Below are 18,552 nucleotides of genomic sequence, written 5' to 3'. Positions count from 1 at the left end.
ATATTAATTATTTTTATGCTAACTTTATGTGATTTTTGGAAATTCAAAGTTCTGGTCACCATTCACTTGCATTGTATGGACCTACAGAGCTGAGATATTCTTCTAAAAATATTCTGCAGAAGAAAGAAAGTTATACACATCTGGGATGGCATAAGTGTGTGTAAATGATGAGAGAAATTTCATTTTTGGGTGAACTATCCCTTTAACCAACTGGCATCTTTGGGATTTTTAGTCAGTGTATAAAGCCAGTTCCCCTCAAGTTCACCTAGTAGAGTAACCACAGGTGTAGCTCATCACAATAACTAAGAGGATGTTGCACTAATATTTGACAACTTAGTGTTTGAAACCTAAATGTTTTGCTTGAGAAGTGTTTAACTTTCTTTAAAATAAACGGCACTAGGTTTGATATTTTGCTATATAATGCAAAGAAATTCATTTGTAAGTGTTGCTTAAGTGTCTAAATAATTTTGGGGGCCACTGTATATCCCTGAATGTCACCCCCCAAAAAAGTCCATACACAACACCACACACACATTGGCCCACATTCTTTATCCTCTTGATTCTTTTAAAATGTTGTTTCACATCGTTACATAATTACAATCACATTGCAATCACAAGGCTTATCATCAAAAAAATGAACAAAATATGCTACATTCAGATCATAGATTGTGTCTTTCTAAATGTCTCACCCTGAACTGCGAGCTGACGGTGGGTTTGCGACGGGCAGTGCCCATCTTTAGAGTCTCGTCTCCATTCCTGCTGCCAACACGCTCAAACAGATCATAGATGAAATCGAGCCTGAGACACACACAACAGACAGACATGATCACTAACAGATAACATTAATGTATACTGCACCTACTGCAGAAATGTATATCAGGGACAAATGCTTTAAATGTAACAAAAAAATGATATGAGAAATATCATTTACATGCAGCATGGAATTATATTTTTAATTCCATTTGAAAAACAAGTCTGAATATTGTTTGTGTCACAGTACCACAGTATTACCATGTTACCATGTATCTTGCTTTGAAGTACCTTGATGCATCATGTATACAATTTATCCATCGCTGTACTTATTTGTATGTAACAACATGCAACATGCAACATACTTTACAGAGAAAAGCAGGAGTGTCTAGAGTGAAATTTTGCAGATGGACATTCACTGATTCATTGCTTTAAATGCTGTAAATGGAGTGAATTATTTGTCACCTGCTGTCCTTCAGCATGTTGAGAATATCATCTCTGAATGTGTCTCTGTTCTTCTCTAGAATGCCACGTACATCATACAATACCTGACACACACAGAAAAATACAGGTATGATTAAACGATTAAACACAGCATGTTCGAGACATTCATTAATTTCATCATTATTGCATAGTTAATATATGCATTTGTATTCTATTTAGTACTGCACTAAGTACTCTGGCTTTGCAGTCAAAGACAGAGGTAAAGAACCTTGGTGTCATTCTAGATTGTGATCTGAATTTTAAGTCTCATATAAATTATGATACTAAGACCTGTTTTTATCGTCTTAGAAACATTGCACGAATTCAACCCTTTGTTTCAATTGATGATGCAAAAAAATTTATTCATGCATTTTTTTTTTTCTACCATCGATTACTGTAATGCACTTTATACTGGCTTTCCTAACAGTTGTATAGACAGACTGCAACTAATGCAGAATGCTGCAGTCAGAGTGCTTACAAGATCCACGAGGAGAGACCACATTACACCAGTTTTAGCTCATTTGCATTGGTTACCCATTAAATACAAGATTGATTTTAAGGTTCTTTTAATGGTTTTTAAAGCACTTAATGCTTTAGCACCGTCATACATTTCTGACTGTTTATCAAATTATGTTCCAACTTGCAGTTTGTGGTCTTCCAATGCAGAGAGATCTGCTGAAGCTGCTTTTAGCCATTATGCGGCAAAAATCTGGAATTCTTTACCAATTGAAATTAGACGAGCACCGAGTATTTACATTTTTAAAAAGCATTTGAAGACATTTTTTTAAACTAGCTTTTGATTAATCTATTTTATGTTTTTTACTGATTATCATTATATTCAATTTGTATGTTTATAATTTTGATTTCCCTACATTTGTTTTAATTCATTTTATTTTATTTGTTTTATCTTTGTACTTTTTCATTTTTATTGCGATGATTTGTTTTCTATGAAATGTTGAATTCTATGTTTTTATACTTCCAACTGTGAAGCACTTTGAGCTGCATTTTATGTATGAAATGTGCAATACAAATAAAATGTTTTATTATTATTATTATTATTAATATTATTTAAAGTCTGTGACCATACAGGAATCTGGGATTTCATGGATTTCTTTACTTGGAGAAAAGAACAATAACGATGTAAAATGAAGAAGATTAAGATTCTTCACTATTTGTAGGTCACTAATCAAATTTAAGCAAATTTGTACAACAAAAGGTAAAGAAGGTTTTGCACAAACTTTGCATACATTTTGGGGCACACACCAAATACAAAGACATTTTCAGTTCAACCTTTCTTTCAAATGAAAAAGTTATGCTGGTAATTTGTAAAGAAAAGTGTATACAGTATATAATGCATGTGTTTGTTGCTACAATTCCGACTGCACACAAATTTGTGTATGTGAAGAAAAATGATCTGTATCTTATTTTTTCATTTTGCTTGTAACATGCAGTATTGATAAGAGACAGTAAAAGAGAGAGGATGAGTGAGCTGGTGCTGCCATAGTCTAATACAGTCACCTGTTGAGTCTTACTCTGTCATGGCCTCCATGGTGACAGATATCTCCTCTGATATTAACACCATGATATACACTCCTGAGCTTTAGAGCATGTAGCATGCTGGGTGTATTTATATCACCAGCCAGATAATTACATGAATCTCAACATCTTCTCCCATTTAAACGAACAATTCATCCAAAGCTTATTGTCTGATCTTTCATTGTGTTGGCCTTGAGAACAGATGTTAAAGATATTCTCTGTCTAAAAGCATTTGAAAGATTGGACTTGCATTGTGGGGACAAGGTTTCACGTGGGATGTTTTGCACATGAGTTGCATATCTCAGGCAGCGGTGCACTGCAAAATATTTTAATCAGCTTTGTTGTCTTGTTTTCCAGTAAAAATATCTAAACGGCCTCAAAATAAGTGATATTTACCTGAAAAGCAAAATTACTTAAGATATTAAAACTTGTTATCAAAGAATGTATCTTGGATTGAAATCTTATCTCACTGGCAAATTGGGTTGTTTTATTCTTGCTTAAGCATAAATCAAGCAAAAGATAATGAGGATTATGCTTAATACAAGAAAAAACCTACTATGAAAAAAAAATCTTAATTCAAGATACAGTACATTCTCTGAATTATTTTCTTACGCAATTTTGCTTCTCAAGTAAATTTATAGGATGTTTAGGTATTTTTTATTGAAAAACAAGAAGAAGAAAAAAGTCTGCGAAAATATTATTTGGCAGTGTGACGATATCTGCTCTTTTAACCGGGTTAGTGACGAGATGTCTGGACGGTGTTTGTGTCTAATTACATTTAGAAAAAAGTTCAATCAGACTGCCTTCAATGATTGAAAGTATAGAGGAGGAGGAGGAGGAGGAGGAGGAGAGAGAGAGAGAAAGCAACAGACAAGACTGAGAGAATGAGAAGTGTAAGGAAAAGAGAAACTGTAACAAGAGAAAGAGAGCTGGACGGCAGCTCTTAATTCTCTTCATGCCAAATGCTTCTCATGGGAGTGGATGCTAGGCGTGTGGTTTCCAACACATTACAACTGTGGAGACTTTGTGTGGGGTCCAATGTGAAAGAGCAAATCAACCTTTTTCTCTCTATTTTCTGTTCGTACCAAAACTGCTCTTTCTCACTCTCCTAAAAAAGGCTCTCTTTCAGTCTGAAACACATCGATTGGGGCAGCACCTTTGCTCGGCTCATGGGAGAGGCACTGTACTCATTTTATCCTGGTAATCAGACCTCACGGATAGTGATACAAAATATCAGAGGAACCCTACTCAGCAACAGCTAATTTGTGTAAGGGGAGATGCGTGGGCCATGCAGACATTGCAGTGTTACTGAAAAAGGCTGGGCAGTGCCACCCTACTCTTGTGTATTGTGTGTGTAATGAGTCTGCTGTGTCTCTGTTGTCAATTAAATGCATTTAAAATGTATAATAAAACTTGGCAGACTTTATCTTTACACCCTCACATATATAATTCACATATATATATATATATATATTCTATATTATACATATAATATAATTCACAGCGCTTACATACAGTATGTGCTATACACAACAATTTTCTTCCACATACCTGGAAAGACACTTATATAGCTCTGCTATGTCTCATGAAAAAAGATATGCATTGGTTGATGTAATTACCTCTCCTGCATAATGTTTAATGCCAAACTGGTGATCTGCCACTCTTGGTTTCACGTAGTAAGGGTTTGTCTGCAGAGACAACAAAATATAACACATTATTTCACCTGATTATCTTTCTATAGTTTTTTTTTCCCCACAGGCAGTGATCCTTGTTATTCCTGCCCCACTGAAACAGAATATTACATTATACTATACTAGGCCATCCTGTGCTATACAATAGTAGTCTATACTATATTATACAATAGTATGGTATACAACACTATACTATGCTATGCTATAATATGCCATTCTATACTATACTATACTATTCTAAACTATACAAAAATAGATTATACTGTGTTATGCTACACTATACTATGCTATGCATTACTATGCTAAGCTATACAATACATACAATTCAACACTATACTATGCTATGCTATAATATGCTATTCTATACTACACAATATTATACTATACTATAATATGCCATTCTAAACTGTACAAAATTAGACTATACTATGTTATGCAATACTATACTATGCTATACTATGCTATACATTGATATTCTATGCTATACAATACATACAATACTACACTATACTATGTTATGTTCTAATACCACGGTTTTCAAACTGGGAGGCAGAGCATGTCAAGGGTGGCGCAGAGACAGATGATAATTTCACCAAGTAAAGTAAAAAGATACATAAATACAATAAAAATGCATTGTGAAGATAAATGAAAATTACTGGCATAATGGACCATAGTTCTGCTTAACAGACCGTAGCTCTATGGCATTATAATATTGTTAATGTCGAGAGCACAACATGCATATCATGAGAGAGCGCATCCATGTACCGGTTGCGCCAGCGTAAATCTCTCCGCTCGTACGCGGACAACTCTCGCTCAAAACTGGACATACGTTCTCAAATAAACTACGCTGATCTATGACATTTGCAAATCTTAATATAAAGCCACACAGCTCTGCCTCTGTTCATTCATATTCTGCTTCTGCAGATGTGCAGATTCTGAGTAATCAACTCAGTAATAATTTTTTATTTTATTTTTTAGAAAATGCAACATAATGTGGTTAAATTCGTATTGTAAGAATGATATTCTGATGCTCGCTGACGATGTAAGTGATGTGAGCAAATAAAACCGTCAATTAAACATCTGTTGCAACTGGCATCTTCTGTCACCTCAGTGGAAAACAGCTGCACAAGTTTATCTAGGGCTCAGAAAATCCGAAAATAAGCGGAACAAATTCACGCGTGTCCATTATTACGAGTTCAACATGATATCCGGTCGATGTGTCTTCATGTGTTTGTGACAAACTGCCGTTTCACATAGAGACGGAGATTGGCTCATGTGCTGCGAATATATCACAGATATAGGCTAAAAACAGTTAGGCTAAGTAACCCCATTGTCATGAGGACAAACAGGTATTTTCAATAAAAATAATGCAGAATTCAGTTTCATATTATTAACAGAAATATTTATAGCTGTTAATCAAGCATCACTGTTTAACACATTGGCTAAATGAGTCTGTCAGACTGAATTAAAGGTTTTATATATATATATTTTTTTACATTTAGCATAGGCTATCTTATTTATTATAATATTATGTATTATTTATAGTAAAGGCCTATACAACATTATGTACTGAATGTTTGTAAATCTGAAAAAGAAAATCACCAAAAATTGGGGAGAGAAGGAGGGGGGGGTCAATGGGGTGCATGGTGTTGTACATTTTCTCAGGTGGGGGGCTTACTGTCCAAGACTTTGAAAACCCCTGCTCTAATATGCCATTCTATACTATACTATTCTATACTATACTATACTAGACTATAATATGCCATTCTATACTATAAAATTTTGGACTATACTATTGTATACTAGGCTATACTATACAATAATAAATTATACTATAACATATTGTACTATGATATACTATAATACAATATACTATACTAGACTATAATATGCCATTCTATACAATATTAGGCTATACTATACTACACTACACTATAATATGCCATTCTATACTACACAATATTAGATTACACTATACTATACTATACTACACTATACTACACTATAATATGCCATTCTATACTATACAATATTAGACTATACTATACAACATTACACTACACTAGACTAAAATATACCATTCTATACAATACAATATTAGACTATATTATACTACACTACACTATACTAGACTATAATATGCCATTCTATACTATACAATATTAGACTATATTATACTACACTACACTATACTAGACTATAATATGCCATTCTATACTATACAATATTAGACTATACTATACTACACTACACTATACTAGACTATAATATGCCATTCTAAACTATACAATATTAGACTATACTATACTACACTACACTATACTAGACTATAATATGCCATTCTAAACTATACAATATTAGACTATACTATACTATACCATACTACACTACACTAGACTAAAATATACCATTCTATACAATACAATATTAGACTATATTATACTACACTACACTATACTAGACTATAATATGCCATTCTATACTATACAATATTAGACTATACTATTGTATACTAGGCTATAATATACAATAATAAATTATACTATACCGTATTGTACTATGCTATACTATACTAAACAGTCCTAAACATTGCACTATACTCTACTCTACTATGCTGTAATATACTACAAATGGATACAGAGTCATGTGGACTATTTCACATCTGACATTCTTTTTATTTTTTCGTTCTTTTTTTTTTTTTCCTTTTCTCCCCAATTTGGAATGCCCAATGCACTCTAAGTCCTCATGGTGGCGTAGTGACTCGCCTCAATCCGAGTGGTGGAGGACAAATCTCAGCTGCCTCCGTGTCTGAGACCGTCAATCCGTACATTTTATCACGTGGCTTGTTGACGCATTGCCGCGGCATCAATGCACAACTCACCATGCGCCCCACCGAGAGCGAACCACATTATGGCGACCACGAGGAGGTTACCCCATGTGACTCTACCCTCCCTAGCAACTGGGCCAATTTGGTTGCTTAGGAGACCTGGCTGGAGTCACTCAACATGCCCTGGATTCGAACTCGTGACTCCAGGGGTGGTAGTCAGCGTCTTTACTCGCTGAGCTACCCAGGCCCCCCACACCTGACATTCTTAAATTGTTTCTATAGGTCTGTTCCAAAACCTAGTGAGCATCTTAAGACATCATAGGCGCGCTCCGAACTGGAAGGCAGTTCCAAATGCTAGGTATCTTAATTATGCTGCCTCTTAAGATATCTCGTTTTGGCCAAATTTTCAGGTAGCATCAGATGTATCCTTGTCCGGGTAGGTGATCCCAGAATGCACCGTGATGGGATCGGTGGAAAAATAAATCCAAGATGGCGGACAAAGCGAGAGAAATTTAGATTATAAAATTACTTATAATCCATTAAATACTAAAAAGTATCGATAAATAACAGTTTAATATGATACAAAACCGACTATTTTACCTAAAATGCATGTGTGCCATGCGTATTTATGCACATTATAGGATTGTGTCATTTCTCTCACGTCTCCTGTACTGAAATCAGATGCGAGTCGAGTCGAGTCTTGTGCGCTGCATGTGAGGAGCGCTATTTGAGCCTATGTAGAGCATTCCAAATTGCTTTCTTATGAGGCATCATGTCAGTAAGGATGCTGCCATAGAAGACAGCTGCCTATGTAGGCAGGAGACAGCGAGTCAGCTCACTAAGTTTTGGAACAGAACCAATATCATTACTAGATTCCTATTTCTATTCTATTTATTCTGCCCATTACAACTGCACTCTTCACCTGGCATACAAATTCCTTATGTGTACTTTATGGTACTTTATTGTATATTGTGTACTGTCCTGTATGTAATGTAATCGTGAAATCGTAGGGGTTGATTTGGCATGTTAACTGTAATTTTTGAAGAAACGAGTCAAATTTATTTTAAGAGCACACAAACTTACCAGTCAATAAACATGAATTCTATTCTGCAGGGAGCACACATAATAATTAAGGTGCATGAGAACTACTGATGTGTATGGAGTTAAGGCAGACTGTATGGTTTTCTGAGGACACTTTTTTCTCTTGCACTCATTGTTCCTGCAGCCTGAGGAAAGCTGGCTCACATTACTGTATTGTACATGTGTGTGTGAGAGGTTGTGGGTGTGTGACGGGGTGTTGCCCACTTGCTCAGCGCTAGTCTTTATCAGTGAGTTTAGTAAAGAGTTAGCTCTCTCTGATTTGAAATGCATTGAGCAGAAGAAAGCATTGTGTGTTTTGAAAAGTAGGACTCACGGCATGCCGGCTGTGGAGTTTCTCCAGCAATGTGTAGTCCGTGCCTTTAGGGAATCTGCTCTCTTCATTGATAAGAGCCAACATGCCCAGTTTCTGCAGGGTAAGAGCACATTTAGCTAAGCACACATGGGCACTCCACATTAACCACAGAGTTCTCTATAACAGTGGAGAGCCATTTATTACCATTACTGTCAAATATGGCCTCTCCAATTACACACTATTTACTTGTCATGTCATGTAGCCTTTTGTACAAGATAATGTTGCATAGTTAATATACAGAAAAACATTTAAAGTCTGTCTTTCTCAGTGACAGTGTAGAAGGAATAAATCTGATAATGCATCTTTTTTTAAAACATGTTGGCCTTTTGCCACTTTTATTGATACAGAGACCCTGACAGCACACATTCAACACTCAGACGTCCTTTCGATGTGAGTCTTTTTATCGAAAAGGTAGCATTTTTACTGCACTATACCGTATGATCTGCCATTTCTAAAATGCTCCCTGTCAGATATCAGAATCACATTCAGTACATGTATTTGCAGTGTTTCTTCAATGTTTAGGATTTAGAATGCATGCTAATCCACTTTTTTTATGAAGTTTATCAGGTTTGTATATAATAATTACAACACAATGCTTTCTAGATGATGTACTCTTAACAGACCTTTTAGTGAGTGGTTGAGCACCATGGCTCAGTGGCATAAATCTGATTTGTTAGAGGACTGTCTGTCCTCAATATCATTTTGAAAGTGATGAAATTTAATCCATTTGTTGAGACTGTATAGTCAATATCTGGTATATTTACTGTACATCAGTTAATTAATTATTGACTTAACATCAATATGATTCCAGTAGACATACGATAGTATGTCTAACTGTGCAGTCGCATTTCCTACATGCTCAATGCAGCATGTCTTGCATTTTGTCTAATTGTACAGCAGCAACAGCATGTTCACATGCTTAACACAGTATTTGTATGTTCAAGTGGTAGCAAGTCTTTGATGTTGGTCTTGGCTGACTAGATCTGCTGTGCTGCTATTGCTGCAGAGAAATTACAAATCAATATTTCATACCCAGGTTAACAAGCTAAATCTATCTGAAAGTTGTTATGACTAAACTGTATTTACACTAGGAATGTCATAAAATATCGATCCATCGATTATTGATCTGCACGTTATTTTCTCTATACATTTTTGAGGCATTGATATAGTAACATTAGCCAACATTTAAATTAGAAGCCTAGTTTTTGTACTTTCCAATTCACTGTCAATTGGCCTTCTTTTTTTGGGGGGGGTGTTTCCCTCCCCTTTTCTCCCCAATTTGGCATGCCCAATTCCCAATGCGCTCTAGGTCCTCGTGGTGGCTTAGTGACTCGCCTCAATCCGGATGGCGGAGGACGAATCTCAGTTGCCTCCGTGTCTGAGACCGTCAATCCGCGCATCTTATCACGTGGCTTGTTGAGCGCGTTACCGCGGTGACAGCGCATGTGGAGGCTTCACGCTATTCTCCGCGGCATCCATGCACAACTAACCACGTGCCCCACCAAGAGTGAGAACCACATCATAGCGACCAGAGGAGGTTAACCCGACGTGACCCTACCCACCTTAGCAACCGGGCCAATTGGTTGCTTAGGAAGCCTGACTGGAGTCACTCAGCACGTCCTGGATTCGAACTTTCGACTCCAGGTGTGGTAGTAAGCGTCTTTACTTGCTGAGCTACCCAGGCCCCAACTGGCCTTCTGTTTAATGTATTTTGGCATAATAGCTTTGGGAGACCACAAGGGGGTGATATAACATTTACTGAACTTAACATTAAAGAAGGTCACACACAGGACGAGAAGTGCTGCGTCGCGGGTAGGAAAAGGTACAGGTATAACACACAGGACGCGTCGAAGCGGTGCAGGTGGCAGTCCAAAGTTGTGAATCTAGTCACCTTACACCTTACAAAAGCAAACTGAACGATTACAAACGGCGATGTTTATTTTGCAATTTCTCTGGATGTAGCCTTGAATAGGTTTCATTTAAGGTGTCAAACCACAAAATAAACATAATTGTCACTGAAAATACATTGTGTAGGCTATATAAAAGATACATATACACAATATATCATCCAGTGATGGCTAGAGTAAATAATCTATGTCCTTTGATAATGATTTGGGTTGAATTTAATGGAAAACTATGCGAGTTGCGCTCCATGGCACTGCAGAATTTTAAGCAGCCTCCAAAGTCTTAATCGGGCACCACAGACAGATGCTGAGCTGCGGTGGCGTTGATGGTGTGCGTACCTTTATAGAAAGAATTGCTTCGAATTTTAGAATACGCCATTTTGTCCAACAGAGGCGTCCGGTGTGCGACCACCTTTAAGCTACCCTGCAGCACACACTTACCAACGTTGTGTTGAGAAATATGTATGAAGAGACAAATTTGTGAAACGAAAAAAAAAGCTAAATAGATAATCATCTGGGAAAATTTTCTGATCTCAAGGCAAATTTACACATTCATGCATTTGCTGTGTCCAAAACTAATTTGCTCATTCACCAATCAAAACATACTGAATGACGCATATGAGTGTAAATGAGTAAACTGAGATGTTAGGTGTATGACTTTATATACATGTTGTATCTTAAATGATGAAAAACTACTACTATTTGCAATCCGATGTGACCATTCAGACTGAAATGCTGGAAAAAAAACGTAATTCATAATTTTTTGCTGTTTTATCAATCAATTGAATTGTTTTGAGTCGGATACACCAAAAAATCTAGTAAATGTGCTAACTGCTAGGCTACTACTCCAACAACACAAATGGTTTCTAATAAGTTTTGTGTGGTCACAGTGTGGGCTGATTAAAGTTTAAAGGTTAAAGAGCAACCTTTTCAATCAGATCCAGACACTCCGCGTTGTCCATCCAATCGATGGCTTCCCAGTGTATCCCCTCCCTGTACGAAGACACAAGAGAATCTCTTGAGCAGTTGAAACACACATAATGACACACACACACACACACTAAAAGTAAACAAAGGTGGTATTCTCCTCAGGGTTCATGTGATAAAATGAGCTGTGACCGGGCATTGCTGATCCCCCTCAGCCAGCAAATTTCAACACAAGAACACAACTGTTTGGGAAAGAGGAGATCCATTCACACATCTGGCAGTGTGCCTCCATAGTCACTATGACAAGAACAGGCAGATAACACCAACCCCCCCCCCCCCACCCGCTATCTCTCTATCAATCAACTATAAAAGTGAGCTGAGCAGACAACCTCTCCTGAACATTTACACTTCCAATACATTGCATCTTCACCTTACTATGCTACTTCACCTAAGCTTTAAGTGACATTGGATAGTGCTAAGGTATGCGTCTACAGAACAATATGTGCCACATGCTTTGGGTTTCCCAGAGCAATTTATGTTCTGATGATTATGTAACTGTTACCCCTGAAACACACTCAAAACAGCAAGTACATGAACGCAAATGCTTTGCAATTTAACGTGTCATTATGTTCTGAAATGAAAGCATTTCGTAATGCAACGCAAGTTCTGTTACATTCTCATCGCTGCCACAAGGGGCGCTCCTGCAAGCGTTAGCGTAAACTTTCTTCTTCAATGGTCAGTTTAATCTTTCATGTCAACTACTGTGGAGCAACAACTGAAAATAATAATGGTGAACAAGTTAGTTCAACTGCTGACATGTTTTTATCTAGATACCTGCATAATAACACATCCAATTTAATAGCACTTTTAAAGGTAACTCTATCGCCCTCTTGAATACTGAGGTTTGTTACCGCCACAGCAACACACGAATGCATATTAAAGGTGATGTAATGTTTTAAATGTTAAAATACTCTACCAGCTTAACTGGATACTCTGTGGCACTTTCAAAACATTGCTCTGTGTGTTTGAGCATTCCAACCAGTCAGACATTGCAACAGTGGCCAAACCAATGGTTTGAGTTTTTGACGGGACTGTTTACCAGGCCAATGGAAGACATGGGGAGTGTTCAGTATTTTTGCAATTCCATTCGGTCCCACTAGTTCTGCAAAAATTAAACACTGCACCTTTAAGTATGTACAATGGGATGACGCGCCTGCAAAGCATTTATATTTTTATAGAATATGTTTTTGCTCTTATATGCCTTCTCTCAATTTTTTCATCTATTGATCAAAGGATGGAAAAGAGTGTAGGACAATCTAAGCTGGTTTCCAAGAGCAAAATTCTGTCTAAATCAGAGCAATAAAGCACTTTCAATTGTTAAATCTGTGCCATGGACAGGGCTTCTTTACTAAAGCACTGGAATTCACATGCAAGACTCACCTGTTATATTCAAGCTGCTCCAGGGAAAAGATGTGCTTGTTGAAGTACTCCTGGAGCTTCTCATTGGCATAGTTAATGTTGAACTGCTCAAACCGGTTTACCTGGAGGGGAAAAAGTAATAAAAATATGATAACATGCCATTGGCATAATCTGTCTGTCTGGAACATTTCACCTCTGTGTACTCTCTAGCAAAAACTCTCACCTCGAAGTTCTCAAAGCCAAAGATGTCCAAAATGCCGATGGACTTGAAGTTGTCTTTTCCTTTGATTTTCTGGTTGATTCGGGTGATGATCCAAGAAAAACATTGTGAATACAATGCCATGGCTACAGAGTCCCGGGAATCAGTTGCCTTTGGAGAGCAGGACAGGGACAAATATTAATCCAGAGAAATCTTTCCTTTAGTTAGCCTCCAACACTACAATTTAAAACCGCAACATCGACAACCACTCTCTCAAGAGATTATTAAAAAAAATATTTTTTGCATTTCGACATCACAAAAAAGAAATGTTTTTTTGTGAAGTTCATATTATGGGTTGAACCTAAACGGTTGTTATTTTCTGTAACCGTGCGTGTCTACAAACCACGGAGTGCAAAGTTTTGATGTTTGAAAACCTAATGGATGTCTTTCCTGATTTATAGCTCAGACTGTGTAAGAATATATATTTGAACACACAAAGATATGTTTGTTAGCTTTTTATATTAAGTTCAAAACTTATATTCAAGACATCGTGAATCCACTACAAATGACATTGGGTTTAGTTGAAGGTATTGGAAAAGTGAAGTTAATTCTGAGAAATTTCTAGTATCATTTGTTTGCAGATGCCACTTGATTTGATATTTTGTTATCGAATGCAATTAATGACATTCATACATTTTAGGTGTGACTCAAAGAAATATTCTGGGTTCAATACATGTTAAGCTCAATCGACAACATTTGTGGCATAATGTTGATTACCACAAAAATTCATTTCGACTCGTTCCTCCTTTTCTTTATAAAAAGAAAAAATAAAGTTACAGAGAAGCACTTACAATGGAAGTCAAATTGGCCAGATTTATAAGGGTTTAAAGCCAGAAAAGTCTATAATTTTATAAAAACACACTTATTTTTCTGTTAAAACTTGTGTTATTTGAGCTGTAAAGTTGTTTAAATTGTCATTTTTACAGTCATTTTAGGGTTTTAGGGTCTGTTGACATTACATCGTCATGGCAATGAAGTTGTAACTGGCTATAACTTCACACAGAAAAGGTTTGTAAGTGATTTTATCACACTAAAATCATGTTTACATGCATATTTTATGTCTTGTGGTTATACTTTTGAAAGAGTATTTTAACGTTCAAAAATTGGCCCCTATTCACTTCCATTGTAAGTGCCTCACTGTAACCCAGAATATTTCTTTTTTTAAAGAAAAGGCGATTGAGCTTAACTTGTATTGAACCCAGAATATTCCTTTAAGTGTCTAATATGTTTTGGGGCCATTGTACAGTATGGAAACTATCTAACTATTGAGTGCAACAACAGTTACCTTAGCACAAAGCTACAAATGAACCTAGACACATTTTTGCACCATAACAATCGAATTTAGTAAAAGATTTTCCTCTTTATTTGACCAAGATTTCCATTTCCAAGCTTTTACAGTTAGAAGTTCCAAGCCTTTCCTACAAGCTTCTGCCCACTCATTGTGCAAAAGTGATGAAAAGTGAGGAAGCTGTTGAGAAATATGTTCTTCTGGAGTTTCAAGCCCTTATTAAACAGTTCAACTCATAAACCCGGCAATAACCCTGTCCAACTGTTTACTGAATTATAGGAGGAGAAAAAGTAAATACTTCCAAATTAGCCTATGCTATTCCTAAGAATGCCAAACTCCCCTCTATTGTTTCAGCAACACTGTAATTCATCAGTCATAGACACTTCTGTTGGATTCTCAATAGAGTGCTGGCTCCAACAGAAAGACCTGAAAGAATGCCTGTTTGGGCAGGGTACGGCCAATGCAGCTGCTGAGGTCCTGACCACTGTGCTTATGCATGATGGGAAAAGGAGGAGGATGAATAAGGGCCTCCATTAAGACATGGCCCTGCTTTATGACCGCTGACACAGGCTGGGGTTATTGGCTATTGTCTTTTGTGTGTCTCTACTGAGCCTGTCACAAAGGCTTGGGCATGTTGTACACGCTTGTCAAGATTTATGAGATAATGTGGGCTGAGGTCTCTTAATTCTTTTTTATGCACACCCTTTCCCCTTCTCCCCCATCAGTCTCTCTCTCTCTCTAGAAAGAGTTAATTAAAAAAGTATTTGCAGAAATGGCTAAGAAAAGTGAGATTAGTTCTGAGAAACGTCTGGTATTTCTACTCGTCACTTGACCATGAACTTGCATTGCGGAGAAGAGGAATTCTTTAACAATGAGTTTTGAAAGGCTTGTGGTCTCTGCACTAGTGCTTCACTGACTTGTCTCTTGTGTTTAACTTGTATACTGTGTGATAGACTGCCCCCATCAGGCGGCTGGTAACCGCTGTCTCCACGCTCTACCTCTATTGTGCCTTTTCTCATGAGATCTTTATCACAGAGTTATTATAGCAGGAATCTGAGGGGACAAAAAACAGGAAATGGTACCAAGTCACGCAAAGGCGTTTTGTCAGGCATGTGGGTGAGAGCATGTTTTTAAATGACAGTCTGTCAGTGAAGTCGGGGGTGAGTCTGAGGATACAGGGATAAAGAAGCAGAGCAGGGCATTGAGGGCACATCAGAGACATGCCAGGACATGATCCTACATGATGAGTAACAAAAATGAATTAAAAGCCTTTACCACAAATATGAGACATTTTGCAATTACTGCCCAAAGTTATGAAACAAATCTTACATTTTACAAAACCAAATTTTAATTGTGAGATATTTAGATTGGTGCGTTAATATAGAATGTATAGTCACAGATGTGCATTTATGGACATTTTACAATGCTTTTGATAGTGGCTTGTCCAATCAGAGTTTAGACTCGAATCTATCTGTTCATAAATGATAAGAAGAAGAAGAAAAATTGGTAACATTTCACAATAAGTTTCCATTCGTTAACATTAGTAAATGCATCAGGTATCATGAACAAAGAACTAACAATATAATTTTTATCAATATTTATTAATCTTTGTTAATGTTAGTTAATAAAAATACAATTGTTCATTGTTAGTTCATGTTAGTTCATAGTGCATTAACTAATGTTAGCAAATACAACGTTTGATTTTAAAAATGTTTTAATTAACATTAGCTAATTAACAAATTCTATAAAATTACTGTTCATTGTTAGTTCATGTTAACTAATGTTGTTTACTTATGTTAACAAATGGAACCTTATTGTAAAGTTTTAACAAAATATCTCTTTGGAACTTTTCCTAAACGATGGATGGATGGATGCGTTTCTTACCTGCTCCACAGTGAGTGGTGAGCAGATCTCCTCTCCTCTCAGAATCATGGAGCGCTGAGTCAGAACCTCAGACATCTGGAATGAGTCGAGCCCCAGTAGATCACTGACAACACTGACCACTGGCATTCAAATAAACACACAATGCATAAGACTTCAGTTATACGAATGTGTGCATGCATAGTTAATGGATTATCTTTTCATTTCTAACAAACAGAAACTAGGTTGAGAACACTGCCACAGTTATGTACATCCCTGTGGCCTGAAGTGTACTCATTTTTCAAGAATATTCTGGCCACTTTTTTCATAATGAAAGTGAATGAGGACTGAGGCTGTCAAATTAATTTCGGTCTGTTCTTCACACAAAGCTATCATATGATATTAAAAGTCTTGGAATGAAGCACCCAAGTATGGACCACTTTTATGATACTTTTAAGGTACTTTTTTGTCATTTTGGAGTCTGACAGCCCAAAACCCTTTTCACTTTCATGAAAGAAAGTCACAAGTGTTTTAATTTTTGTGTTAACTATCCCTTTAACCATCTGACAAGGTCAAAGCTGACACTGCTCTTAATCCGAACCCAGGTACACTGACAAAATTTACACTCTGGAACTACAACATTAAGACAGTTTACTGAGTTATCACCCCTTTAAAATGAGGTCATATGCAATTGATAGAGTGAATTCTGAAACAGGCTATCTCTGCACACACTAGTCATTGTAGGCCTTTACTCAAGACTCCTGACAGATAAACGGTATTCACTGAGATAACTATTAAAGAAACATGTACGACAGGTTAGCTATGCTTCAGACAGAGGCTTATCTGTCCCAAACCTCCTTTAGTGGTGATCTGAGCACCCCCGGCGGTCATGAACTCGATGTTGCCGATATGTAATACCACAGACAGCAGCTTGAAGACATCACGGATCTCTTCCGTAGTGAACTCCATCACCTTTAATGCTTCCTACAGTCATTAAACAGAATAAAAGCATGAGCCAGTCATGATGCATGGCTTTTTCTATTATATCTGGAATTTCTTGTTCTTTTTTTGATTACTAAACAGATACTGTTAATAATGACAGAACATTATTGGAGACAGAAAGGGGGAATGGTATCAGAAACATTGCAGGCCAAAATGAACCTGCATCAGCCGGATGGGCACCAAGGCTCAATGTGCAAAGAGCATGTCACTGTGCCACAGTTCCAATAAAAGGCATGTCTTCTACTTGAGTGTCTCATTGTGTTTATGTTTAATATACAATGTGGTTAACATTTTGTTGCTATCCTGTATTAAATATTGTTACTTGACCAATTAAAATACATTTGATTATGAAATAGGATAAACATGCAATTGCTTTGAACAATGTGGATAACTCTTTACCGATAACTCTTTAGGAATAGTTCAACCAATAATGAAAATTCTCTCATCATTTACCCGCCCTCATGCCATCCTAGATGTGTATGACTTTCTTTCTTCTGTAGAACACAAACTATGATTTTTAGAAGAATATTTCAGCTCTGTAGGTCCATACAATACAAGTGAATGGTTGCCAGAACATTGAAGTGCCAAAAAGCAGTAGCATACAAGTAATCCATAAGAGAACAGTGGTTAAATCCATGTCTTTAGAAGCGACATGATAGGTGTGGGCGAGAAACAGATCAATATTTAAGTCCTTTTTTACTATAAATCTCCACCTTTGTCCAAACCAGTAGGTTTCGATATGCACGAAAAATGCGAATTGCAAAAAACAAAAGTAAAAGTGAAAGTAAAAGTGGAGATTGACAGTGAAAAAAAAAGGACTTAAATATTGATCTGTTTTTCACACACACCTATCATATCGCTTCGGAAGACATGGATTTAACCACCTGAGTCGAATGGATTACTTTTATGCTGCCTTAATGTGCTTTTTGAGCTTCTGAGTTCTGGTCACCATTCACTTGCATTGTATGGACCAACAGAGATGAAATATTCTTCTAAAAATCTTTGTTTGTATTCTGCAGAAGAAAGAAAGTCATGCACATCTGGGATGGAATGAGGCTGAGTAAATGATGAGAGAATTTTCATTTTAGGTGAACTGTCCCTTTAAACAAGCCCCTACCTACAGCTGTTCATGCTCAACAGTTTCCAAAAAAAG

General features: G+C 36.8%; 1 protein-coding gene across 1 annotated transcript in view; it reads right to left on the bottom strand.

The window, feature by feature from the left end:
* Positions 1–18,552, bottom strand: part of LOC127447974 (unconventional myosin-X-like) — a 118,811-nt gene that overhangs the window by 43,132 nt on the left and 57,127 nt on the right. Inside the window, exons 9-17 of the mRNA XM_051710246.1 lie at positions 17,252–17,381; positions 16,422–16,540; positions 13,214–13,360; positions 13,012–13,112; positions 11,571–11,637; positions 8,702–8,794; positions 4,389–4,457; positions 1,216–1,298; positions 690–798 (exon numbers count right to left, since the gene is read on the bottom strand). Coding sequence (XP_051566206.1) covers positions 690–798; positions 1,216–1,298; positions 4,389–4,457; positions 8,702–8,794; positions 11,571–11,637; positions 13,012–13,112; positions 13,214–13,360; positions 16,422–16,540; positions 17,252–17,381 — 918 coding nt within the window. The remainder of the gene's footprint in view (positions 1–689; positions 799–1,215; positions 1,299–4,388; positions 4,458–8,701; positions 8,795–11,570; positions 11,638–13,011; positions 13,113–13,213; positions 13,361–16,421; positions 16,541–17,251; positions 17,382–18,552) is intronic.

The sequence above is a fragment of the Myxocyprinus asiaticus genome, chromosome 11 (assembly GCF_019703515.2).
Source record: "Myxocyprinus asiaticus isolate MX2 ecotype Aquarium Trade chromosome 11, UBuf_Myxa_2, whole genome shotgun sequence".
In the NCBI taxonomy this organism is placed as follows: Eukaryota; Metazoa; Chordata; class Actinopteri; order Cypriniformes; family Catostomidae; genus Myxocyprinus; species Myxocyprinus asiaticus.
This window is presented reverse-complemented; position numbering and strand designations above follow the sequence as displayed.